Source organism: Rhinatrema bivittatum, chromosome 3 (assembly GCF_901001135.1).
Source record: "Rhinatrema bivittatum chromosome 3, aRhiBiv1.1, whole genome shotgun sequence".
NCBI classification, from domain to species: domain Eukaryota; kingdom Metazoa; phylum Chordata; class Amphibia; order Gymnophiona; family Rhinatrematidae; genus Rhinatrema; species Rhinatrema bivittatum.
Genome location: NC_042617.1, coordinates 471,371,651 through 471,399,455, shown reverse-complemented (window position 1 = coordinate 471,399,455; position 27,805 = coordinate 471,371,651). Strand labels below are relative to the sequence as shown.

The window sequence follows — 27,805 nt, the reverse complement described above, 5'->3', positions numbered from 1 at the left end:
CATGCACAGAGCACCATCTCCCTCTTTCTCCAGTGTTGGAAGAATCGTAACCTGTAATCAGCGATAGCGCGAAGAAAAATGCCCCGCTTATGCATTTAAAAAACAGGCCAATGTGGCAGGAAAACCGCTTACTTAGCAATACTACCTGCCACTTTGCTTCGTCGCCTTCTTATTCACGCGATTCGTGTAACCTTCATGCGCCACAACTGCCACCAATCACACGCACCCCACGAGAGAGCAGAATGGGGTGTCTAATGTTCACGTGCGAAAGACAAACCCCATTGGATGCACAACTTTTTGAATGGCAGCTGCTTCGTCCAATTCACGGACGGACACAATATCCGGGTCGGTAGCCACGCGCGTATTTGATTGGCTGCCTCAGAGGTCACTTGTGTGGCTGCTACTGTGCGACGCCTGGGTCACGCGGCTCTGAGTGAACGAGGCAGTAACGGGGTATTGCAGCGTCTTTTGATTTCTGCCGAAGTGCCCTCAAGGAGCGGCGCCATGAACCTGAAGCGGAGTCGAGAGCGGCTGTTCAGCACTCGCTGCTGCGGTTGCTGCCATGTCCGGATAGGGACCATCATCCTGGGCATATTCTACATGGTGAGTGGGGGGGGAGTTCTTTATCTGTGCGCATGCGCTCAGTGGCCCCTTTTTTTTTTTTTTTTTTTTTAAAGGGTTGATCTCGGGTATAACGCGTGGATGCTTTGCTTAGGGGCTCGGATCCGGTGTTTGTTCCTGAGTTTCGGAATAGTATAGTGCTGGCACTGTTTTCTAATCCGTTTAGTCTATTGGTTTTGGTCCCAGGCAGGAGAGGGTTTTGGAAACGCCCTTTCTGAGTGCTGCTTGTGGATTTTCTGGGCTAGTAACTACCTCTTGTTTTGGGCTTGCAGCTTTATCATATCCCCCTACGGTGACACAGAGTCATCCGCCTCGTCCCACATTTTTAACTCCTCTTATCTAATCCAGAAAAAGTCAGCCGATGGAAAGGCACAGGCTGTGGTTTTCTCCAGGCCCTAGCATATGTGTATTCTGTGCCATGCAGTAGGTGTTGCAGTGAGGAATGTCTGGCATGATTTCTACTTCCAAAGCTGTAAGCAGTGCCCCACGGCATCGGGGACCTGAAGCCAGGCTCGGGAATCACATCGTGGCCGTTTTGTAAATGTTGCCATCTGCGTCTTACTGTTTTCCCCCGTGCATGTTCAGCCAGCCATGAGATCTGTGATCTTGACAACCTAAACTTGTAGACTGACTGTCCAAACAGTAACTCAAGGGAAGCAACATCTGTTACCTTACTGTAAAGCACTACAAACTTTTTTTTTCCGGTTATAGGTAAACTTTTGTTTACTATTATAACTTTCACAAATAAAATCCCCACTTACAAAAGAAGTTAGAAACCTAGGTGTCACATTAGACAGTGAGTTTAACCTAAAAAAATTCATAAACTCCACAATAAAAGACTGCTTTTTCAAACTCCACGTGCTAAAAAAAATTAATGCCTCTTCTTCATCAAAACGGTTTCAGAACAGTCCTGCAGGCCCTCATCCTATCCAAAATAGACTATTGCAACTTCCTACTTTTAGGATTCCCAGCAACCTCCATAAAACCCCTGCAAATGCTACAAAACGCCACTGCCAGAATCCTCACAAACACCAAAAGAAATGAGCACATCACCCCTATATTAAAAAAAAATCTCCCCATTCACTTTAGAATACACTTCAAGAGTCTCTCACCCTCATCCACAAAACACTATATAACCAACTCCTCCTTCCACTTTCAAACACTCCCCCCCCCCCCCCCCCCAAGATCCACAAGGTCTACCAATAACTGCACTCTACCAATAACCTCGCTTAAACTCACCCAACTACACTTGACCTGGGAACGGGCTCTCTCCCTCACCAGACCTATCATCTGGACACAATGTCCCCTGACTTAAGGATTGAAACTAACACCCAAAACTTAAAAAAAAAACAAAACGAATTTAAAACTTGGCTCTTTAAGCAAGCCTACCAATAATCTTCACACACTCTCGACAGTGACTATCTATCTCCTCCCCTATATGAAATCCTGTTCCTGAAAAGATCATCCCCCTCCTCAACCCCCCCACCCTTACAATTACAATTATTATAGTTACTTGTTCCTATCTGCTTTTGTGCTCTTACGTTCCTACCTCCTTTCGCCTTTTAGTCTCCTTAGTTCATATTGTTAAGACATAGTTTCTCAAATTGTTAATGTCATTTCCCTTCCATAGTTCTCCATTCTACTGTAAACCAATGTGGTGTGCAAACGAATGTCTGTATATAAAAGTGTTTAACTTTCAAGCCAAGCAATTGCTCAACTGGGAAAAAAAACTAATGCAGCATATACAGGAAAAGAAATACAAATGATTATATAAAAAGAAATACCCAATTATCCTAACAATAAGAAGGGAGAAGAGAAACAAAACAAACTCAAAAAATATAATGAATTACAGAGAGGTGGATGGCATGTTCTAACATTTTCCCCCAATTTAGGTTGTATACTATAAGCTAGCTAAGATTTTTTTCTGTTTTGTTTTTAAGAAATGTCTTCAATTGAACTGTCTCAACCAAAACAACCCCCCTGGTACTTAAATATGCATTTAACCAAAAAACTTAAGAAAAATTTCAGCACCCAAAAATAACACCTTTATGCATTGCCAGATATAGGTGCATAGGGAGAGTCATACCTAATAGCAAACAGGAAGTGATTGAACATTTTTCTAGGTGGTTGGCAAGACCTCACCTGGAAGATTGTCTATTCTGTTCATATCTGGATCAGCCCAGACTCCTAGTTTTGCTTTCATTCTAGGTGATGGAGACAGTTTTACTGACACTGGCATATAAACTAGTGTGCCACTTGCAGTCCTTCAGTATTTCTCTGTCTCTAGCAGATGGTAGAAGTGCAATCCCCTGCAGGCTGGAGGGAAAAAAGACACAGGAAAAGGAATTCAGAAGGTCCCCTCTGTAGGTTTCTAGGCCCTGGTGGAGCTATCCCTCCTGGTATTGAGAATGAGCAGGGGGTTGGGGACCCTTGCCTGGCTTGATCTTTTGCTGCTGGGGGAGGGGGGGTGTAGAGTTGGAGGGGCCAACTTACCCCCCCCCCCCCCCAAGGAGAACAGTTTAAATCCTGCAGCTCTTTAACCTTTGTGAAGTACCCTTGGGTTTTTTTGGTTCTTTTGTTTTTTAATTAAAGTTTAAAAAAAGAAAAACTAGGGGAGCGACAGGGTTTGTAACAGCTGGGAAGGGTGTGTGGGGCCCTTGCGGTGCTCACTAGCTGCTAGGAAGGGAGTTCTCGGGTGGCAGAGCAGATCCACTGTGCGGTAGTGCTTGTGTTTACCATGCGGTTGGGCCTTGTTTTAGAGTCAGCGTGGTGTTTGTAGAGATGGCATGCGTTTACCGCGTTTGCGGTTATGTGCATGCATAGTTTTCCCACTTTGGGCTGTTCTCTTGTCTCTGGAGAGTGCAGGTCGAGGTTGGCAGAAGCCGTATCGGAGTGGCAGCCTAAACAAAAGACAAGTGTAGGAGCACCTTTGCAGTCTGTCACCCCTCTCTTGCTGGGCACAGGAAAAGCAGCCATGTTGTCAGAAGTGTGAGGATCTGTTTCCCCCACTGTTGTCTCTGGTAGGGCAGAGTTCTGACAACCAGAAGGAGCACGATTCTGAAGACGAGGGGGATTCTTCTAGGGATGTTTCGAAGGACCCTGCAACGTTTTTAGTTCATTCTCCTCATGCATGAGACGTATTTGGTGCGAATGGCGGCTGGGAAGTAGCTGGACCGGGCTCATGGACCACAGACCCCCTGTCCTGGCAAAAGGCCTGGAGTTCCAAGGGTCCGGTTCCACGGTGGGCTCAAGGGTCCTCAGGATGAGGATGGCTCTGGGCAGTCCAGCTGACTATTTTGACGGAGCTCAGCAGGTTTCTGCCTCTCCTGTTCCAGCTGTACCTGACACTACCCCGGATATACTGGACCCAGATGGAGGGTTGAACCGGGTGCTAGTGGCTGAAGATAGAACCCTAAAGTGGTGCATGTTTTCCGTAAGGAAGAGTTGAGTTCCTTAATCCCTCATGTTATCGAGGAGCTGAGGATTAAGGTTCCTCAGGAGTCTGATCAAGAGGGAGTGGATCTGGTCATGGATGGCCTGAGGGGTCTGGCGAAAGCCTTCCCTCTTCACAAATCTGTGAAAAAGCCGGTGGTTGAGGAGTAGGACGTGCCATAGATGGGCCTGAAGGTCGGTCAGCGATGGCAAAGTTATGTCTGTTACCTGAGGACACAGTTAAGCCAATGGCGATAGGGAGAGTCATAACTAATGGAGAACATGAAGTGACTGAAAATTTTGCTAGGTGGTTGGTGAGACCTCACCTGAAATATTGTCTTAATTCTGAAGGCTGCATCTCCTAAAAAGTGTAGAATGAAGACAGTACAGGGAAGGGCTACTGAGACTTGACAGTCTAAATTTTGTGTTCCGTAGAGAAGAGGTGAAACAAAGATAATGTTTAGGAGGGACCTCTTTACTCAAAAATACTCCTGACAATGTCAGGAAATATTTTGGACAGGGAATGGATGTGTGGAACACTTGCCTGGCACAGAGGGTGGAGGCTAAAACAGTGATGGTTGTCAAGAGGGTGTAGAATAAGCCCAGAAGCATTTTAATTATAAAAGGTGCAGTGTAAGAAATACAACTTAGTGGCATGTGTTTAATGAGCCTTACTTGAACAAGTCAATGGTGAATGTTGGGACTGCCAGAATGAATGATGACTAGGATAATATGAAATAAATACTGGCAGGAAACTTAGGCAATCACACGTGCTTGCTAGGCATATCCAGCCATTAGTAAGCAATATTGCAGAAAGTCTATTGGGGAAAGGCCTGTCTTAGTATCCATTAAAAAAAAAAAAAAAAAAAAAAAAAAAAGCTGCAACATGGTTGATGACCTGGAAGATGTAGAGAACATGAGACCTACATAAACTTGAGAAATGGTCTAGAGTCTGGCAATTTAAGATAAAATTTAGTTATACTTTTGAGCTGCAAAAAAAAAAAGCCCAAGGGAGCAGTACAGTATAGAAAGTGAAATTCTTAAGTACAAAACAAGAGCAGGATCTGGGTGGTGATCATATCCAAGGAGCTTAAGGTAAGGCTTCCCAAATGTTTGGGTTTTTTTTTTTAGCCAATGTGACCCCATTTTAGCACTTGAAAATCCACATGACCCCAGAGAACAGCCAAAATAAATTTAGCAGGCGTGCAGTACCTCCACAATCACATTCTCACTCTCCAAAGGGCTTCTGTCATAACTTCCTCTGTAGCCCATCCCCTCTCTCCAGCCTTTGTTTGCATAATCAGTTTGACCCTCATTCCAAGCCCTTATAACCCTTGGCTGATCATGTCTTCCCCTCCCTCTTAGACGATCTCCCATTTCTCTTCATTCTCATTACTATCCATCTCTCACTTTCCAGCTTCACCTGCCCCCCCCCCCCCCCCCCCCCAGCTCCACTTATATCCCTCAGTCCATCTTCTGTCATTCCCCCCCCCCCCCCTTATCCTCCACAGCCAATCTCCACCTCAATCCAACCCACAAAAACTCCTGTCTCTCTCAGCCCTCTCTTCAGATAGCCCCTCTTTCAAACATCCCACTGGCCAGGGTCAGTAGCAACATTTTTCCTTTGAGCTGTGGATCAAAAGTGGCTGATAACTGGTGGGAAGAGGGAAGACTGATAGGCAACACTTTTTTTTTTTTTTTTTTCTCTTGGGTACTTTCAGTGGTTGGTGAGGAGAGAGGAGCAATGGCAATCCTCCATATAGATCAGTCCTGAAACTACCCTTTCACCCTCATCCTATGATCTCATCTCCTTCCAGAGCCTCTGTTGGAAAAAGCCCACCTCCTGTACATTATTTCTTGGAGATATTTAAATGTCTGCATATCTCCCCATACTGTTTTTTCTTATACATGTTTAGATCTTTAAGTCTGTGCTCTATAGTGAAGACTACTGGCCATTTTAGTAGCCACCTTCTGGACAGACTACCTGGTTTATACCCTTTTGAAGGTGCAGTCTCCACAAATGAACACAGTATGCCATATATATATTTTTATTTTTTAACAGGTTGATAAATGCATGGAACCACCTCTCTGTGGAGCTGGTGGAGGCCAGGATAGTATTTACATTTTAAGAAAGCATAGGGGATCTCTGAGGGACTGGTAGGGGTTGTAGAGCTGAGCAGGTTGTGTAACTGGGTAGACTAGGAAGGCTGTATGTTCTTTTTCTGCTCTCTTGTTTCTGTGATGGAATTAACCAGCAGCTGGGTCTGTCTGGCAGGCTGCCAGTACAGTAATATCTAGAAGTCCTAGCAAAACACAGGTGCTTGCATAGTAGGGCCTTCCTGGCAGGCTGTGCAGAAGACCTAGGAAGCTGGATGTTGAGGCAACGGTTGCATTATTGGTAGCTATTTTATATTGTAAAACTTCGTGGTTAGATGTGGAAAGGAAGGTGTGCTGGGTATGAACTAAATGGATCTTATATGCTCCCCTTTTTCCAGCTATAAGCAGGCTGAATTAGCTATTATATGTGGGTAACATCCGGTACTACCGAACAAATTTCTCTCCAACTAGTAGTTTGAGCTCTAGAGCATGTGTGGTAGTTCACAAAGCAGTGCCCATGCAGGAGTCTCCTCGTTTTTTGTCTGAGCATAGCATGGACGTAAATTCAGTCGTTCCCTAATTTTTCTCTCAAAATCCTTTAAAACCTTTTAAACTTTTTTTTTTCCTTCGGTCTGCTTAAGTTGCCTCACTGCTTCTGTAGCCCCAGAACACTTTTCAGTGCTAAATAAAAAAAAAAAAAAAAATTACAAAAGAAACATTGCTGCCTTTTCCATCATGTCTGGCCCAAAGAAGAAGTCTCAACTGTGAGTGGTTTTAAGAAGTTGTATTTGGAAAGATTGTCCCTTGCAGACAAGCATGAATTGGCCTGTTTTTATTGATTGCCTCATCCCAGAAGATGACCAGATCAATGAGGCCTTCGACTCATTACAACAACTCATCAATGCACGATGTACCCCGGCGCAACACATTGTGCTGTCTCACGAAGTAGTGATGTTGTGCGAGGCATCTGCATAATCCCACGCTTCACCTGCTTTGTTCTGAGACTACTGTTCCATCCAGTTGAAGCACAACACCAACTGTCAAAGTGCAATCTCTACGCACGTGGTGCTAGAAGCTTTCTACAATGCATTCAAAATTTTTAAAACCTCCACTGGAAAATCTTGACCAGCAAGGAATTCAAATTATTCCAGCCCCCTCAACCTAATCACCAACAAAGGGCAACTCCTACAGATCCATAGTACTCCTAGGGAACAAGCGTCCCATGTAGTGGTGGACGTTGTACCCATGCTACAAAGTTTTACACTCAGACCTTGATCCCCACAAGCCCGATCCCCTTTGGTTATCTCCTCGGGATCTTCTCATAAGTCATCAAGTGAATCCAGAGGAAGACACTATGTCCCTCAGCTTCAGAAACCATTATATCCCATAACTAAGAAGGTAGTGAAGGAACCATTGGCTTTCAGACCTCTTCACTCTCTGGTCTCCGATTTATCAGCCGGGCAGCCTCGGACAGGCTGGTGTTCTGTATCACCGCCCCCACTTGGTATAGCCTCCAGTTCCAACATTGCCGAGACGCAGCTCCATGGAGGTTATGCCACAGACATGAACTCTCCTTTCTGGCTTCTTTTCTACCTATCACCCAGAAGTCAGTCTTCCAAAATTTATTATCAGAGGAGGAAGTGACATCATCGATGCTGATGGCAGCTTAGCTCGTGAGCTCCTACATCACCCGAGTTCTTTCTCATTTAGTTACACCCCATTATATGAATTTTTTGTAATGGACCGGAGGCGAAAATTTAATAAGAAATTGCCGAGATGACTGGGAAGAAATCAATAGATTTTCAGCAATTCTCCTATTGTAAGCTGTCTGAGCTGGGGCCCTCGGAAGACACTGCAGAAATGGCGGACGATCCTGACCACGAGATGGATGAAAACGGAGATGAATTTAATCTTATGGCGAAAGGCGCTCCCACTCGAGCGGACTTTCGGAACTGGTTTTGTTCACTGAGGCAAGACTTGAACTATAAAAGAGAGATTCATAACATGCTGGAGGACTTTATTTCCTCTCAAAACAAGCTGGGCAACAAATTAGATAATGTCGATACACGGCTGGATGGTCAGTCTGAACTCACCAAAAATCTACAAGAAGACAACCTTACTTTCAGAGCGAAACTCGCCGATCTGGGAAACAGAGCTCGACGGTGAAACCTTCGGTTTCGAGGGCTCAAGGAGAGTGAAGACAATGCAAATTGCCATGCCACAGTGACATGATTTTGTAACTTTTTGCTCACTTTGGCAGGGAATGGTGAATCACCAAATGCACAGCCTATATTAATAGATAGAGCTCACGGAGCGCTTAGACCAGCAAGAGCCAATGCGCCTCACGACATAGTAGTGAGTTTTCATGAATATTCACAAAAAGAAAAAATCTTCACTGCTGACAGAAAACAGATGTGCTGGCAATGGGAAGAATCAAGAAATCTCTGTGTAAGCAGACCTTTCGCAAGCAACCCTACAAAATTGATTCGAGTTGGGAGAGGTTACTCAATTCTTGTGGCAAGCAAATGTGAAATACAGATGGCTACACCCCTTTGGGCTTGCCTACACGTGGGATGGAACTACATCGCAAATCCGATCGCTACACGAGGCAGCCGCCATTTTGGGAGGCAGGGGCTTCAAATCCTTTCAAGTTGCAGGCCCCAGTGGCCAGAAAATTAATGTGAAGGATCAGCACCCCAGATGGCAAAGAGTCGGCTCGCGAAATAGCTGTTTGAAAAGGAGCTCAGACTCTAATAACAAGAGCCTCTAATAACAGCCCTGCAGTTGCAAATACTGTGGTTCTGGCACTCCTTGGTATTTCAATCAGTAATTGCCAGACATTACTGTTCAGGTTTGCTTAGAGCATGAAAGTTAGTTACTGTATTGTAAGTGCCAAATATGTTTTAATATTGTGCTATAGCTGAGTGAAGATTGGGTGTTCATGTCATATTGTTCTCTCTGTTAGTTAACTAAGGGTGTGTGGGAGTTCTTGAAAGCTATTTTCTTCCTCCACATAGTAAGGCGTATGGATCTGCATGGAGGATTGTGCAGATTCTTGAGGGAGGGAGGGATTTTTTGCCAACCTGGGACAGGAGTTATGGTCTTTAAGATGCTGTTGAGTCAGATCCTTTTTTAGGACATACATACACTCACATATTATTGGTGTATTGTGTGTGGTTAATCTTCCAAATGAATCCTTACCAACTTGACAGATACAGGAAGGGTTCTCTCTTACCAATAACTATGACATCCGTGTGTATTGGATCCATTAATGTAAAAGGCCTTAATACGCCCTTTTAAAAGATGTCTGTTATTTAAAGAAATTGCCTACCTACTATTAGATATCATTTTCCTGCAAGAAACCCACCTAAAAGGTCAACATGAGTATCTTATGGCATCTAAATCAGTCTCTAATCAATATTATGTTCCATGCCCTAAAGGGGCTAAATATACAGGGGTGGGGATACTGTTTGCCTCTAATTTTTGTTTTCGAGTGTATATCCTGTGTTAAGGATCCTGAAGGTCTATATATTTTGTTGGAGATAATAGTGGATGGAGAGACCTATACACTTCTCAACATTTATGCTCCTAACACCGAACAAGGGCCATTTTACGACATGATGAAGAATCTATTATTGTCTAAAGGCAAGGGGAAATTACTGATAGGGATAGACTTTTTTTTTTTTTTAATTTAGAGTACCCAGTATTGATGCATCTAAGGGGTATGTGTCTACCTTGTCTAGACACAGGAATAGTTTACAAGAATTCATGGACACACTTCAATTAGTAGACACTTGGAGGCTCAGGTATCCGCATACTAGATCATATACTTATTATTCACACACTCATAAATCATACTCCCGGATTGACTACTTTTTAACAGACAAGGGATTGTTCCACCAAGTCACACAGGCGGGTATTATTTCCACCGCTTGGTCAGATCATGCACTTATTGATTTGACTATAAACTTTAATTCATACGATAGAGGAATTAGATTCTGGCGACTTAATGAATCTTTATTATTAGACAAGGAGTTTAACCAAGCTCTAATTCTAGATATTAAAGAGGGGTTTTTTTTCTGAAGAAATAATGAGCTCACTGCTCCCCCTATGGTTTGGGAAGCATTTAAGGCATATCTTAGAGGGATACTCATATCCCGGGGAACGTTTGTAAAGAAAAAGAAAATTAGAGAGATCCAATCCCTGAGGAATGCTATTATGGAATTGAGCTGCTGACATCAAACTACAGGGGATCCAAAGCCTTTGCTCAAGTTGTCCAAGACTAGAGAAGATTTAATGAGGTTAGAGTCTGCAACTATGGCTCATTGGTTGCAAATGACAAAACAAGTATACTTTGAAGGGGCCAATAAAGCAGGGAAAATCTTAGCTAACCAATTAAAGACTCAATACCAAAACAAAATATATCTTAGAATTAAGGGTAGCGGGGATATGATTTTAACTAATAACACAGATATAAGGAATAGATTTCTCAACTTCTATGCTGTACTCTATACTGCCAACAAAAATATCTCAGCATCATGTGGAGAATTATTTAGCACATATTAATCTACCAATATTATCAGAGGAAGCTCAGCATGAGCTTGATGCTGAAATTACGACTCCAGAAATATTGGCGACCATTCACTCCCTTAAGTCTGGCAAATCACTGGATCCAGATGGTCTTACTATCAAATTTTATAAACAGTATGGTCCCTACATAGTGGCATATTTACAAAAAGTGTTTTAACTCATTAAGGGTGGGGAATTCCTTTCCGTCAATGCCAATCTCGCAGGTATTACTGTACTCCCAAAACCAGGTCGTGATCCTACAGTATGTGGATCGTATCGGCAGATATAACTGATCTTAAAATTTTGGCAAAAATTCTAGCGGGCAGAATAAACAAATACATAACCCTATTGGTCCACCACGACCAAGCAGGATTTATCCCTTGAAGTTTGGCAGGAGATAATATTCGCAAACTTCTCAATTTAATGTGGATAGCTCACTCTAGTGCTTCGGAAGATCTTTCTCTATAGATGCTGAAAAGCATTTGACGTGGTGCACTGGCCATTTTTATTTGGAGTCCTGAAAAAGATGGGATTTGGTGCTTATTTTTGTACTTGGATTCACAAATTGTATGACAACCCTAAGGCTTGTCTTAAGATAAATGGGGGATGTTCTGATCAATTCACTGTGGAAAGGGGAACCAGACAGGGATGTCCCTTATCACCAGTGCTTTTTGCCTTATTTTTGGAACCCCTGGCCATAAGCATATGGCAGAATAACCAAATACGGGGTTTCGAGGTGGGGGATCACACCTACAAACTTTCTCTTTGCTGATGATATTATGTTCACAGTCTGACATCCGCATGCGTCTCTCACAGGCAATTGAACAAGAAATTAAACAATTTAGTGAAGCCTCTGGGTTCGAAGTGAATTGGGAGAAATCTGAGATACCCAATATCATATGCTCCCAAACCACAATTGATGATCTGTGGCTCCATCACCCATTCCGATGGGCACCTCATACAATTAAATACTTGGGAATCCGGATGGCTAGTCATCCTAAGGAATTATTCCAATTTAATTATACAACCCTGATACAAAAAATTTATCTGGATTTGGACACGTCTCCCCAGCTCATGGTTGGGGCGAATTGCCACAATTAAAATGAATGTTCTTCCTAGATTATTGTACTTGTTCCAATCTCTCCCTGTAGGTATCTCTAAGTTGTTTAAACAATGGCAACAGAAAATATTTAGTTATATTTGGAAGCGTAGGCCACAGAGAGTGGCGAGAGCAGTTCTGTATCTTTCTAAATTGGATGGTGCGCTGGGGGTCCCGAACTTAAATTGGTATCATGCTGCATCTGTTATGTCCGATAGTGGTCTGGCATGATGTTCGGGAAACTAAACATTGGGCCCAAATAGAGCAATGTTGTTTGGCCGGCATAGCACTCTCAGCTATCCCGTGGCAACCTAGGAAAACATGGAGGCCATGCCTGAATGCTACCTACTACTAGAAATACTTTACGTATGTGGGAAAAGAGGAAGGTAAAATTAGTGGGAAGGAAGAGTTACTATTACCTTTCTCATCGAATTCATGGCGTATAATCAAATTTCTCATTATAGGGGTATCATCAATTTGGAAGTGATGAATATAAGTAAATCCATGTCTGAAGGATTCTGCTCGAACCCTTGTGGTAAAAAATTAATTTTTAAAGTTTATAAACTAATGAATGGTCCACTCTTGGTGGTACCATCTTTCCTCAGGCAGTGGCCAATTGACTTAGCTAAACCATTAGAACCAGAAACCTGGTCCCATATATTTTTTCAGATTAGCAAAGCATCCATTTCAGCGGATCTCCTAGAAAATGGCTATAAAATTCTTTATCGCTGGTATATCACGTCTGAGAAACTTTGTAAATTCTCTGCTAATATTTCGGGTCATTGTTGGAGGGGATGTAAGGAAATGGGTACTTTTTGCTCATATGTGGTGGTCTGGGCTAGGTATTTTACCCATGTGGAGACGTTTGCAAGACATCTTGTCAATCATTCTGAAAACAGACATTACTCTTTCTATGGATTTTGCTTTACTCCATAATACAGTTTAGACTAGAGGGACCACCTGATCAATCATTGTTTACAAGCTTGCATAGCACTTAGAATGGAGATTGCAACTCCTGGCAGTTACCCCAAGGACCTCAATTTCCTGCGGTTCTGTGATAATGGCGTATGAACGACAGAAGCCTCACAGGTTTCATCATATCTGGGACCCATATTTGCAGTGGCGAGGATCTGGAGAAGAATAAGTTCATGTGAGAGGGACAATGGAACTACATATTTCTTGCTTCTCTTTGACATTTATCTGGTTGGTAAGGGAGGGGGGACTCAAGGTGCCTGTATTACATGGTGATGTTTTATTACTACAATGTTTGTATATTCTGTTTTTCGCCAATAAACTACAAAATTTAATATCCCAGGTTTTGAGCATCACAGCATAGACCAGGGTAGAGTTTCTCCAAAAACTCATCAAACCCCAAGACTAAACTCAGGGAATCCAGAGTCCCCAGAAACTTCCCCAGATCAAGATGAGCTAGAGACCAAGCTCCCCTCCTCCATATCAGTCACCTTCGTTGTCTGAGACCTCTTCCACTGGTCTCCCTTCTGATGAACCAGAAGACCCTCCAGAGCTTACCTCCCTACCTGACAATCTCACATACTAAGTTTGTGGAGAAAACGGGAGTTCCTGAACATACCCAGATCAGTCCAGAAAAGTGGGTTGTGTATCCCTACCAGCAGGTGGCGTCAGAGAACAATTAGAACTTTGGGCACTGCTACATAACGCGTGCCACCTGCAGTCACTCAGTATTTCTGACTCCAGCGGGTGGTACAGATGCACACCTGCAGACTTTAGTTATATTTTTATTTAGTTTGTTTGAATTTAATTTTTTTGTTTACGGTCACTTCCTGAGGTGTTAGGCGCCTTCGTGGGCCATCCCTCAGTAGAAGCCGAGCATCCGGGGAATTGGATATTCCTGTCAGGGTTTCGCCCGCCACAGTTCGATGTCTGACGACCAGGGGCTCCTGGCTACTCACCACGTCTCTGCTACAGCTGCTTCCTTGTCTCCTGCAACAGCTGTTCTCTGTATCTTGGTAAAGTTTAATTTTAAAGAAAAAAAAAAAAGAGCTGTTTTCACTGTGGTTGACTGATAGTCTTCAGTGCAGGAGGGACCGGGTCTTTTAAGGCCAGCCGGGGAAGCTGTCAGCAGTGTTCCCCTAAGATCCCGGGGCTCCGGGTCGTTTTCTGAGGGCAAGGGTGAATTTTTCTCAGTGTGCCTCGTTTACTCGCCGCTTCCCTACTGGGGGCCTTGCGATTTCACTATAGACAGGTTCCTTTCCCGCGGCACGGCTGTGCGCGGGTTTTTTTTTGTTTTTTTTTTTTTTTTTCTTCCTCAGCCAATAATCTTTTAGCCCGCAGCATGAAAAGTTTTGTGGCTTTTTTTTTTTTCTGGTCCTGCTTGACTGAAATTTTCTCTGTTGTGGCTCCGAGCGTTTCTTTTTTTTTTTATTCGCGCCCTTTTCTATTTCACTTCAGACTATCGGCGCACTGCTGCAGATGGGACTGAAAACAGAATCGCAAGCCTGCCGCACATGTGGGTCACGCGGCCAGGCATTTGATGTGGCCTCCTTATACGCCGAGTGTTTTCCCCGGGGTTAGAGGGCTTTTCAGGGCTTCTTGCCTCCTTCCTCGGGGAGGGAACGTGTGTCTCATCTTCAGCTTCGCGGGTAGAGGATTCTCCCCCTGTTCTAGCCCCAGTGAGGGAAGACCTCACCAGGGGAACTGATATCACTCCAGTGGGGGAGGGGGACCCAGAGGAGTTTTCCCCAGATCTTGTCCTCCTTATGCACCAGGCTTTCCTGGCAAGGAAACGCTCGGCGGTAAAGCGGCCCACTCTCCTGGGGGCAGGTTCGGACCCGGCTGAAAAGGTCTGGGTATGGACCCTCGTCAGCACCTCTGATCAGGCTCACCCCACAGGGGATTCTCCCCAGGGTACATGAGATCTGATACCGGGGTCTGGGGCGACGCCAGCTTCTGGGGTAGTAGGGGCGGCAGACCCGGATCCGTGGCCGGATCCAGCTGATGTGGACCCCAGCATGGTGCGTTTGTTCAAGTAGGATGAGTTAAGACCCCTTATTCCTCAGGTCCTTGAAGTTCTGGGACTTAAGGTTTCTCAAGAGTCTGAAAACGAGGGAGTCAATCCAGTCCTCGACTCACAGCATGGAGGTTAAAAAGACAGTATTAAGTCACCTACAATTGCCTTTTGGAGATCCAAGAGGTTCTGGTGTCATCCAGGAATTCTTCTACCAGAAGGAACTATCAGGGCAAGTGGATTAGATGGTGTGAAAAGGCATAAACACCCCTTCTCACTGGAACTCCTTTTAGAGTACCTCCATTCCCTTTATAAGGTGGGACTGGCGACAGCTTCTGTGAGGGTCCACGTCAGTGCCATTGCAGCCTACCATCATTCCTACAATAGCCTACTGGTGTCCAGCCACCCACTAGTCTCCCAGTTCATGAGGGGCATTCTATGACTGCAACCACTGGTTCAGACTTCCTGTTCCAACCTCGTTCTGGATCAGCTGTCTCTTCCACCCTTTCAACCTCTGGAAAGTAGTCATATGAGATATATCATAGAAAGTTCTGTTTTTAGTCGCTAAGAAGTCTGCAAGTTGCAGGCTCTGGTTCGCTATTCACCATACCTTGAATTTCATCACAACAAGGTGACTTTAGATACACCCCTCATTCTTACAAAAGGTAGTTTCGTTTTTCCACATCAAACCATTAAACTGCTGCCCTTCTTTCTGAAGCCACACACAAATGAGGGTGAGAGGACTGCTCCACATGCTAGACTGCAAGCGAGCCTTGGCCTATTATAAGTGTAAAATGCACTCCGAATCTAGAACTTCACAGATATGTTTCCTTCATCCCAAATGCCATGGGTCTGCCGGTCTCAAAGAGGACTCTCCCTCAACTTGAGTTTCGCAATGCATGCAGTTCTTTTACAATAAAAGATTAGAGACCCTGACTAGTTCACCAAAGGCCCATCAGGTGAGAGCGATGGCAGTGTCAGCTCACCTATGTAAGGTCCCTATAATGGACATAGGCAAAGCCACTATGTGGTCCTCATTCCATACTTTCACTTCCCAATACTGTCTCTGCCAGGAAGCCACTGCGGATGTGGTAATTAGAGTATGGATCTGCCTATCAGGGACCACATAGAGACTGTCCACTACTCTGGACCAGATTGGGCGCAGCATGTCCTACTCAGCCTCGGGAACTGCGCAACGTTCCCACAGGGACTGCGCTCACAACCTTCAGCTGGGGACTCAGACAGCATGGCTAATTCAGCCTGCTTATATGTGAGGGGAAAAGCAAGTTTATTTACAGTAAACAGTGTTTCCTGAAGATAGCAGGATGAATTAGACATGCTAATTCATCCTGCCCACCTCCCTGGACAGTCTCCACTTCATGCTTCAGACGCTGCTTGGAATAAACTGAGAAGAAAATGGAGCCACGAGGGAAAGGACACGCAGCCGCACACAGAGCAAAGCTCTCACCTTTTGAGAAGCTCCACCTAGCCACCCTTGGAGGGACGTCCCAGACAGCATGGCTAATTTTTTCTGCTATTAAGGGAAACACAGTTTACGGTAAGCAAACCTGCCTTTTTCTGTAGATAACAGAGTGAATGAGCCATGTGAACCCACCCACCTCCCTGGCAGCCTCGATGGTCATGGTATACGCTCTTGTATACCAATTGAGAGGAACCGTTGATGACTGCTGAGGTAGCTGCATGCGAACACCTGCGCATGGGCAGAACAAAGCTCTGCTATTGGAGAAGTTCCAAACCGTGCTGCTGGGAGACGTCGCACCCATACAGCATGGCTCATGCACTCTATATCTACAGAAAACAGCGTGTGGTAACCCAACTTGCTTTCCAAAATAAATACAAATGAGGAAGATGACAATACTGTCTTGGAGGATAAGTGATACAGTAGCTTGGAAAAGTATTCTACACCCCCTCCCCCAAAAAAGACAGCAGATTTGTGGATTACAAATTACACCTGCACAGATTGTTCCATACAATGTTTGTTGCAAACCAGCATGCTCTTAAAGTAAATTCTCAATCATAATTTATTTTCTCTGCATTTTTGTGTAAAAACTGAAAAATGCTGCTTGCTGTGGAAGCTCAAGTTTTACACAGATATTGGCCTCTCTGTGAATCATTTAAAATTGCCAGCTTTTCTGATAAGCCCCCCTAATTCCAGTACCATTGGTTAAACTGTGAATCTGAAAGAAAGCTGTGAAAACAAAGAGCATTCTAAGGAAACTTTAAAGATAGTTAAGAGACTTGCACAAGATAAGAAAAGGCTACAAAATTAATATCTATGTGCTTGGATATTCCAGTGAGCACTGTTGGATCAATTGTGAGGGAATGGAAGCTGCATCATTCCACCCAGATACTGACTAGATAAGTCTGTCCCTCAAATCTTAGTGTCAGAGCAAGAAGGAGACGTGTGAGGGAAGCCACAGAGGCCAACTAAGAGTTCAGACACTGAGATTGGAGTGGAGGAGCATCAGTCAACCATAGCAAGAGCTCTGCATACAACTGGCCTGCATGAGAGGGTGGCTAGAAAGAAGCTATTGCTGAATAAAAAGCACATCAAAGCATGTCTGTAGTTTGCCAGAAAACATCTCAATGATGCAGCAAAAATGTGGGAACAGGTTTTGTGGTCAGCTGAGACAAAAATGGAGCTTTTTGGCCAAAGTGCTATGTGTGGTTAAAACCTAACACTACCCATTCCTCGGCAAAACACTATCACAATAAAAAGTATGGGGGTGGCAGCAGCATATTGTGGGGATGCTTTTTTTTTCTCAGTGGGGACTGGACATCTCGTTTAAGATTGAAGGACTGATGGATGGTGCAACAGACAGGGAGATACTGCAAAACAACTTGCTTCATTCAGCTAAACAAAAAAAAGCAACCCTCAAATTTGGGATAAAGTTCATCTTTCAGCAGGGCAGTAATCCCAAGCACAAGACCAAAGCAACACAGGAGTGGTTGAACAACAAAAGGTGAATGTTCTACAATGGCCAAGTCAATCAAGATCTCAGTCCACTCAAGATCGTGGCACTATTTGAAAAAGAGTCCATAAGCGTCATCCAACCAACCTGGAGCAAATCTGCTAGGAAGAATGGGCAAAAATCACTCCCAAACAGTGTGCAAACCTGGTAGAAACTTAACCCAACAGACTTAAAGCTGTTATTGCAGCAACAGGTAGTTCTACCAAGTGCTAGTCTGAAGGGCTTGAATGCAAAGAAATAAGAATTGTGACTTTAAGAGTGTACTGGTTTGCCATAAACTACTGTTTGGAACGGTCTTTATAAGTATAGTTTCTAATCCACACCTGATTTTTTTTTTTTTTTAATTTTTTTTTTTTGGGGGGTGTTTGAATACTTTTTGCAAGCTACTGTATACTCTACAGGTGGTCACACTCTCTATGGCTGGTAGTTGAGAGATATCTTTGCAGTGTGGCAGGAATAACAGGGCAGACTGGATAGTCCAGTTAGTCATCTACTATTATCTACTTACTATGGGGCCGATGCAATAAAAGTGCGTAGAAAGCGGGCGCTGAACAGCCCAAGGGGGGGGGGGGTGCCATGCAATATTTAAATTAGGGGGTCGTGTTAGCAAGGAGGCGCTAGAGTCGCTTGTGTGCCCCTAGCGCTTCCTTGCTAACGCGACCCCACTCGGTTTCCCTAACTTGACCGTCTAAGTACAGTTTCTTTAAGCATTTAAAAAAGTACAGAAAAGCATTTTTTCTGCTTTTCTGTACTTGTTCTAAATGTGCTCAGCTATTGACACCTACTCCAGGCAGGCATTAATTGCTGAGTGCTAAATGTGCACCCTAGACGCATGTGATTAGCGCTATTAGACTCTCTCCGCGTCGGATGTGCGTTGAATATTGCATTAGCAGATTCATTGGCCCCTATTCAACCTGTGTCCGACTGCGGGTTATACAGTGTGCTCCGCAGTCCCAACTGTCTTTCCACTATAGGCTGTAATAAGGGTTTATTTAAAACTTATAACCTTATTCAGTATTGCTGAAAGCAGATTACAGCATAACATTTTACAATAGCAATAAGAACCTAAAGTACAATTACAACAACAGATTATGCTGCTTATACTGGTTCATTTGTGGGAAGATGGAGGAGAGGTGCTATGAGACTGCCTGTCTAAATGCCTCCTGGAGGTTGATAATGAGGGTTTTTTTCTGGTGTGAATCCTTTAGCACTTTATCTGGGAAAGTTTCCTAGAAATTATTTAGTACCAGCTGCTGGCTTTATATTGTACAGAAGTGATAGCCATGTACTAGATAATGAACAGGAAACAAAAGTGGAAGGATGAAACTTCAGTAGTAATTCCTGTAATAATCCAAATTAAGTGACTGCTTAGTTTTAAGATATGTAATATATAACCAGTGATTCTTAGTTTCTCACACTATATTGGTTTGTATTAATTTGTCTCTTGGGTTTACCCATATGATAGGTCATCTTATTTCACCATCTACAAGAATGGCTGAACTAGTCATGACACACGAGTGATGTCATCTGACTGTGTTCAATAGACCCATCTCAGTCTTTTCACTGAGCATGCATGGTGGTTGCTGTGCATGGCTTTGTGAGCCCTTCAAGTCTTTGTCAGATCTTCTGCACAGATATGTGACACTCTCTCCTTGTGTGTTGTATTTGAAAGTTTTCTTACTGCCTCATAGTGTATGCTTCAATGCAATACAAAAACTTTTCAAAACATACTTCCATGGGTGTTTTCGGTCTTATTCCACCTCCTCGTCCTAGCAACGTTCTAAAATAAATCACAGATGGCGGTAACTTAAACATGAGGTTCAGCTGTACTGTTTACCAACACAGAAAAGGTTCCCAAATGGGTATGTGAAGCTGCACCTTGCCTCTACATATTGCAGTTCAGTAATTCATATAGGGCTGGATTTTAAAAAGGCCCGGCGGCACACAAAGCACCAGGGCAGGGTCAGGCTCCCGGCACAGTGGCCATATTTGCTACTGTGCCGGGATTGCACGTTGGCAGTTGGCCAGCAGGCGCAAAAGGTAAAATAAAAATTTTGGAGGGGAAAGGTTAGGGGAAGGGGTGGGAAGATCAGGTTAAGGGGGAGGGAACTGGGGAAGGCAGCTCAGCGCACGCAAGGTGCACAAGTGTACACCCCCTTGCGCGTGCCGACCCTTTAACTTGCGCGCACAAATTATAAAATCGTGTGTACATGTGCGCATGCCCATGCGCAACCTTTTAAAGTGTACCCCATGATGTGATAACTACACCTTCTGTAAGAGTCCCTTGGGTTGACTCGATGGGCTCCCACTTCACACTGGGGCAGCACACAACAGATTACTTAACAAAATCTCTGCATTGGTAGGCCAGGAATCCAGATAGAAAACTCTGGGAGTCCCAGGGAATCTTTACAGATAAAATATTGCTGATTGTCCCCTCTATCCTCTTCCAGAAATTTGCAGTATTTGAGTACATCCACAAAATATGGAAAAATGGTCCCAGATGACCACACTGTAGTTGACAATCATAGGATATATCAGATTCCCCCCAGTATTGTTCCCAATCTACCACATCTAGCTTTACTATCTTGAGTAGGGAGCAATGTTAAATACATTTTAGAAAGCAACAACTTTTTTTTTTTTCTCATGTTTTGCTTAAAGCACAACTTTGAAATCAAAAAAAGCAAGAGCTACTTGACTCTCGGGTTGCATGACAACAAGTGGCTGAGTTTAAATATATCTGAAAAGCTCTGGACCACCAGGGACGTTTGGCAGGTCTTGGGGGAGTCGGGGGGGGGGGGGGGGTTGTGTTTTTTTTTTTTTTTTTTTGTTTTGTTTTTTTTTTATATATTCGCTCCATAAGACGCACATACATTTTCCCCCCACTTTTGGGGGAAAAAAAGTGCGTCTTATGGAGTGAAAAATACGGTGTGTGAATTACAAATTACAAACTGGTTAAAAGACAGGAAACAGAGAGTAGGATTAAATGGTCAATTTTCTCAGTGGAAGAGGGTAAATAGTGGAGGGTAAATAGTGGAGTGCCTCAGGGATCTGTGTATATATATATATCCAAGTACAGATCCCTGAGGCACTCCACTATTTACCCTCTTCCACTGAGAAAATTGACCATTTAATCCTACTCTCTGTTTCCTGTCTTTTAACCAGTTTGTAATTCACAAAAGGACATCGCCTCCTATCCCATGACTTTTTAGTTTTCGTCGAAGCCTCTCATGAGGGACTTTGTCAAACGCCTTCTGAAAATCCAAGTACACTACATCTACCGGTTCACCTTTATCCACATGTTTATTAACCCCTTCAAAAAAATGAAGCAGATTTGTTAGGCAAGATTTCCCTTGGGTAAATCCATGTTGACTTTGTCCTATTAAATCATGTCTTTCTATATGCTCTACGATTTTGATCTTGAATAGTTCCACTATTTTTCCCGGCACTGAAATCAGGCTCACTGGTCTATAGTTATCCGGATTGCTCCTGGAGCCTTTTTTAAATATTGGGGTTACATTGGCCACCCTCCAGTCTTCAGGTACAATGGATGATTTTAATGATAGGTTACAAATTTTAACTAATGGATCAGAAATTTCATTTTTTTAGTTCCTTCAGAACCCTAGGATGCATACCATCCGGTCCAGGTGATTTGCTACTCTTTGGTTTGTCAATCTGGCCTACTACATCTTCCAGGTTCACAGTGATTTCGTTCAGTTCGTCTGACTCATCACCCCTGAAAACCATCTCCGGAACTGGTATCTCCCCAACATCCTCATTAGTAAACACGGAGGCAAAGAATTCATTTAGTCTTTCTGCAATGACCTTATCTTCCCTAAGAGCCCCTTTAACCCCTCTGTCATCTAATGGTCCAACAGACTCCCTCACAGATTTCTTGCTTTGGATATATTTAAAAATGTTTTTATTATGAGTTTGCCTCTATGGCCAACTTCATTTCAAATTCTCTCTTCGCCTGTCTTACCTTGACAATGCTTATGTTTTATCCTATTTTCTTCAGATGGATCCTTCTTCCAATTTTTGAAGGATTTTTTTTTTTTGGCTAAAATAGCCTCTTTCACCTCACCTTTTAACCATGACGGTAATCGTTTTGCCTTCCTTCCACCTTTCTTAATGCACGGAATACATATGGACTGTGCCTCTAGGATTGTATTTTTAAACAATGTCCAAGCCTGTTGAACACTTTTAACCTTTGCAGCTGCACCTATCAGTTTTTTTCTAACTATTTTCCTCATTTTATCAAAGTTTCCCTTTTTAAAATTTAGTGTTAGAGCTGCAGATTTACTTATTGTCCTCCTTCCAGTTATTAGTTTAAATTTGATCATGTTATGATCACTTTTGCCAAGTGGCCCCACCACAGTTACTACTTTCACCAAATCTTGCGTTCCACTAAGAATTAAATCTAAAATAGCTCCCTCTTGTGTTGGTTCCTGAACCATTGCTCCATGAAGCAATCATTTATTACATCCAGGAACTTTGTCTCTAGCAAGTCCTGATGTTACATTTACCCAGTCAATATTGGGGTAATTGAAATCTACTCAATAGGGGAGTCAGTGGTTAACCACAACAGCAAATCGAATAACCAAAAATGTGGAACCCAAATTATCAATTAAATATTAGCCTACGAAGGTGTCAGCAAGCCTTGACGTTATGTCACTTTAGACATAACGTCAAGGCTTGCTGACACCTTTGTAGGCTAATATTTAATTGATTTGGGTAATTGAAATCTCCCATTATTATTGCACTGCCAAATTGGTTTGCTTCCCTGATTGCTCTTAGCATTTCATCATCTGTCTGACCATTTTGTCCAGGTGGATGGTAGTATACTCCTATCACTATACTCTTACCCAACACACATGGGATTTCTACCCATATAGATTCTATTGAGCATGTACTCTCTTGTATGATCTTTATCCTGTTGGACTCTATACCCTCCCGGACATAAAGTGCCACACCCCCACCAAGTTGATCCTCCCTATCATTGCGATATAATTTGTACCCTGATATAGCACTGTCCCATTGGTTATTCTCCTTCCACCAAGTCTCTGTGATGCCAATTATGTCAATCTCATCATTTGCTGCTATACACTCTAACTCTTCCATCTTACTACTTAGACTTCTGGCATTGGCATACAGACATTTCAAAGTGTGGTTTTGGCTTGTTTTACCAACCTGTTTTTTTAGTTGTTTGGGATAATTCTGAAATCATTAGCTTTGGTGATTTTTTACATTTAGGTATATGAACTATGTTTGCTTTTAATGGAACCTCTCTGTTGGGATGCCCTAACTCTCTCCTGTTTCATTAGTATCCTTCAAGGATACATTTCTCCGAACCATGCACTGCTGAGTGACTGTCGGCTTTCCCCTTTGTTCTAGTTTAAAAGCTGCTCTATCTCCTTTTTGAAAGTTAGTGCCAGCAGCTTGGTTCCACTCTGGTTAAGGTGGAGCCCGCCCTTTCGGAAAAGTCTCCCCTTTCCCCCAAAATTTCCCCAGTTCCTTACAAAGCTGAATCCCTCTTACCTGCACCATCGTCTCATCCATGCATTGAAACTCTGGAGCTCTGCCTGCCTCTGGGGACCTGTACGTGGAACAGGAAGCATTTCAGAGAATGCCACCCTGGAGGTTCTGGATTTCAGCTTCCTACCTAAAATTATAAATTTGGCTTCCAGAACCTCTCCCACATTTTCCTATGTCGTTGGTGCCCACATGTACCACGACAGCCGGCTCCTCCCCAGCACTGTCTATAATCCTGTCTAGGTGACACGAGAGGTCTGCCACCTTCACACCAGGCAGGCAAGTTACCAGGCAGTCCTCACGTCCACCAACCACCCTGCTATCTACATTTCTAATAATTGAATCACCAACTATGATGGCCGGCCTAACCCTTCCCTCCTGGGCAGTAGCCCTGGGAGATTTGTCCTCAGTGCGAGAGGACAATACATCACCTGGAGAGCAGGTCCTTGCTACAGGATCACTTCCTGCTACACCAGGGTGATGTTCTCCTACTGGGAGACCTTTCTGATCCCCACAACTTGGTACATAATATACCCTGAGACATCTCCCTCACTTAAGCTTATACATTGGAACCAGTGAGAGCTGCTCAGTTGAGGGTCCTATGAAATATTTCTGAAAATCCGGAACTGCTAACCCACCTTGCTCTCTTTTCAAAAATAGCACCTTTTTGGGCCACCTTCAGAGGCCTCCCTTTTTCAAATGTAATTAAATGCCAGTTTTTGTAAAAGCTTCAAGAATTTGGCAGGCACTTCAATGGGAAGCATTGAAAGGGGGGTGTGGTTTTTTGTTTTTGTTTTTTTACATTCTAATATATTTTATGAGCTGTGAGGAGTCTCTCTTTTTAGTCAACATGTGGCACTTGAACTAGAAGAATAGGAACATGCAGTTTTGGTTTCTCACTCTTCTTAGATTTGAGTGACTAGCTTTTAAAAGATCTGTGCTGTGTATTTAGTAATCACAAGTATGTATGTTACTAGGTGTGGCTATTGAATGCTTATGATCGTAAACTTTATTTTGCAACAGATCATTGGCGTAATGGTTTATTTGATAGGTGTAGAAAAGTCATTAGAAAACTTGGGTGCAAGCCCAAATTTGTTGAAGTGGGGAGAAAATATTGATTTATTTTTTTTTTGCTTCTAGTTTCGTTTCTTTACTGAATAAAGAGCCCTTACACAAACTGTATATGTTCTGGAAGTTGGAGACTTCCACAGATGGCCTTTTAAACTCAAAATATTCTAAAATCGGAAAAATGGGGTGGGAAGTTCAGATGAAATGTTGGTAATAAAACTTAAACTTGTGCTTAACACTTTTTTTTTTTTTTTTTTCCTGTGTCATTGAGTATATAAAATACAGCTTTGCTAATAGTTTGCTTAACAAGTGTATCTCTTCTAGTTTACAAGCTGTACACCCAGCAATTGCTGTAGCTATTTTTGTTTTGTTTTCCAAATACATTTTGGGTGGTACTTACAAAGGGAGCTTTCAAATTTACAAGATGAATCGGAGTGCTTTCTCCTAGGAAAGTAATGCCTTCTTGCTCTGGGCATTAAGATCTATTTTGGCTTGCATTAACCTTTTTATGAAATGTTTTGTCATCCTGATGTCAGGGGTAGAAAACTATTTTTGGAAACTTGTCTTTAGAGCAAAAACTTGTTTTCCCTTGTAACCTGCTGTGTCTCTTTTGAAGTAGAGTAGATCTTTTAAGTTCTGATTTGTAAGTTTGTTTTTTTTTACACTCCTTCTGCCTTTCTATTGTCTTTTCCCTCATGCATAATCTCTCATTTCCTCTCCAGATATGGCATTCAATTTCCCATGGAGCTGTCCTCTACAGCTTGCACCAAATTTTGCTGCTATACTTCTACTAAACCTTGCACTAAAACAATAGAGCATTCCATCACTAGATCTCCAACTGCACCTTCTGACTTTGCTGGTATTAAATTGTAACCTTTAGACCCGGTCATTTTTTTTTGTTTTTGTTATTTTAAAACTGGACAATTTTGTCAAACATGAAGGGTTATATAAACTACAAGTATCCCAAAAGAAACCACCTTTTTATCAGAAGGTATCCTGAGCAGTTTGGCTGAATGATGGGAATTTGTGACAGCAAAAAACTTCCCTATGTTACTCCTGAATTTTTTTTTTTTTTTCCCTTCTATGTTAATCAAAAACAAATATCCAGGAGGACATGATTTAGGTAAATTTAGCTTAATCGTATAAATCTTCTCTGCATGACTGAATCATGGTTGGATGATACTTATTATCAGCCAATAAGCTATACGAGGCTAAGATTTTTTTTCCTTTAACTGCCCAAGCATTAAGGATATTTTTTTAGGACCTATGAAGTCCATTGATTAGGAGGGTCTTGTCACTGGATAAGTGAGATTAAATCAATTTACATGCTGGTGTAGAGAATATCTTTCATAGCTCATATTCACCTTTAATTTTTGGCTCAAATGTAAAATGAGCCCTGCATTTATTTACTCAAAACTTACAATGCCCTAAGGCTTCCAACAGCCTCCTCATCACCAGGCCCAGTACCTCCTATGCACAAAATTAAACAATTCTGAACTGCAGGTATCAAGACTAGCAGAGCAATAGAACAGCAGCAACCAAAAGCAGAGCTAAAACAATTGCCATTTTTCACAACTTGAGAAAAAAGAACTGTGTAAAAGGTGTTAGCTTGGAAACCGTAAATGGATTCCTTGAAGTGTAAAAGCTTTATTTCTATTAGAGTTGTGAGAGTGGACAGTAGGAGAGAATTTTATTTGCATATATTAAAAAAAAAAAACCTTAAATTTAGATTTCAGTCACATTTTGCTGTTTTCCATGTGTAAAACGGTACATTTTAAAGATGAGGTTATTTTCCATAAGCGTTTCCAATCACTAGAATCAAGCAATTAAGAGAGTTAGTACCCTGTATTGTTCTTGTAGGTCATTGGAGGTTTACAATAAAGGCAGACTTGTTCAATAAAATTTTTAAAAAGCCAGCAATTCTCCCTTTTTTGGAGGCAGCAGACTGCCCTTAGCGGACCTTAGCTTTAGAGTCATGTGGGGGAAAAACTAAGCTGGTTTTGCTCTCCCAAGGAAGTGATAGATACCAGAAAGCAATCTAGAGTCTAGGAAAGAGCTCTTTCACTAGGGCTGCTCCAGATGTTGGCATCAGTTCCTGCTGTCTTATTTCAATTTGGAGCTAAAAGCAAATTTACATAAGGCAATAAAATACTACTTCCAAATTTTATGTTGTAGCCTTATTCTAAAATGGATAACATGCATTTTTTCCCTCCTTACTCGTCATACACTACTACCCCATATGACAAAGCAAAATCAGGTTTGTAGAAACTTGTACAAATTAAAAAAAACAAACCTGAAATCATCATTTACATGAGTATTCATACTTCTTACTCTGTACTTTTGAGGCACCTTTTGCAACAATTACAGCTTCAAGTCTTCTAGGGTATGACTCTACAATCTTGGCAAACCTGATTTGGGGATTTTTCTCCAGTTCTCTGTAGATAACCTCAAACTGTCAGATTGGATGGGGATTATCAATGCACAGCTGTTTTCAAGTCTCCTGTTTTCAATCAGATTCAAGTCCGGGCTCTGGCTGGGCCACTCAAGGACATTCACAGACTTGTCCCGAAGCAACTCCTGTATCTCGGCTGTGTGCTTAGTGTCATCTTCCTGTTGGAAGAGGAATTGTCCCCCCAGTCTGAGGTCCAGAGTGCTCTGGAGCAAGTTTTCGAGGAGAACACTCTATTTTGCTCTGTTCTTTCCTTCAATCCTGACTATTAAACATACCCACAGCATGATGCTGCCACCACCATTCTTCACTTTAAAAATGGTATTTCTTAGGTGATGAGCGGTACCTGGTTTCCTCCAAACATGACAGTTGGCATTCAGGCCAAAGAGTTCAATCTTGGCTTCCTGGAGGTCTACAGACCTTTCCTTCTACTTTCATGGCTTTGATTTTGCTCTGACGTGTGCTGTCAACTGTGAGACCTTTGCATGGAAGGTATGAGCCTTTCCAAATCATGTCCATCAACTGAATTTACCTCAGATGGATTCAAAGTTGGAGAAACATATCAAGGATGATCAATGGAAACAGGATGCACCTGAGCTCAACTTTGTGTTATAGCAAAGGGGCTGAATACTTATATAAATATAGTAATTCAGTGTTTTGTTTTGTGTTTGTTTTTGTTTTTTAAACTTGCACAGTTTTCTACAAACTTGATTTTGCTTTGTCATTATAGGGTACTGTATGTAGATTGAGAAGTGCAAAAGTGAAGGGGCCTGAATGCACTGTACTTGGGGTTGATTTTCAGTGTCCAAATATTGGCATCTACACTGGAGCACCCTAAATCTAGCCACACCTGCTAGAATGTAATGGGACTGATTCCCATTATTTCAGACTTGCTAGAATTTTATTTTGTATCCACCCAAAGCATCCTATATCTGTAAGCAGTCCAATAGGACTAGATCAGA

At 42.7% G+C, this 27,805-nt stretch overlaps 1 protein-coding gene across 1 annotated transcript in view; it reads left to right on the top strand.

The window, feature by feature from the left end:
* The first annotated feature begins 367 nt into the window (after nt 1-367).
* Nucleotides 368-27,805, top strand: part of LAPTM4A (lysosomal protein transmembrane 4 alpha) — a 76,696-nt gene continuing 49,258 nt past the window's right edge. The window contains exon 1 of the mRNA XM_029595970.1: nt 368-603. Coding sequence (XP_029451830.1) covers nt 505-603 — 99 coding nt within the window. The 5' untranslated portion in view covers nt 368-504. The remainder of the gene's footprint in view (nt 604-27,805) is intronic.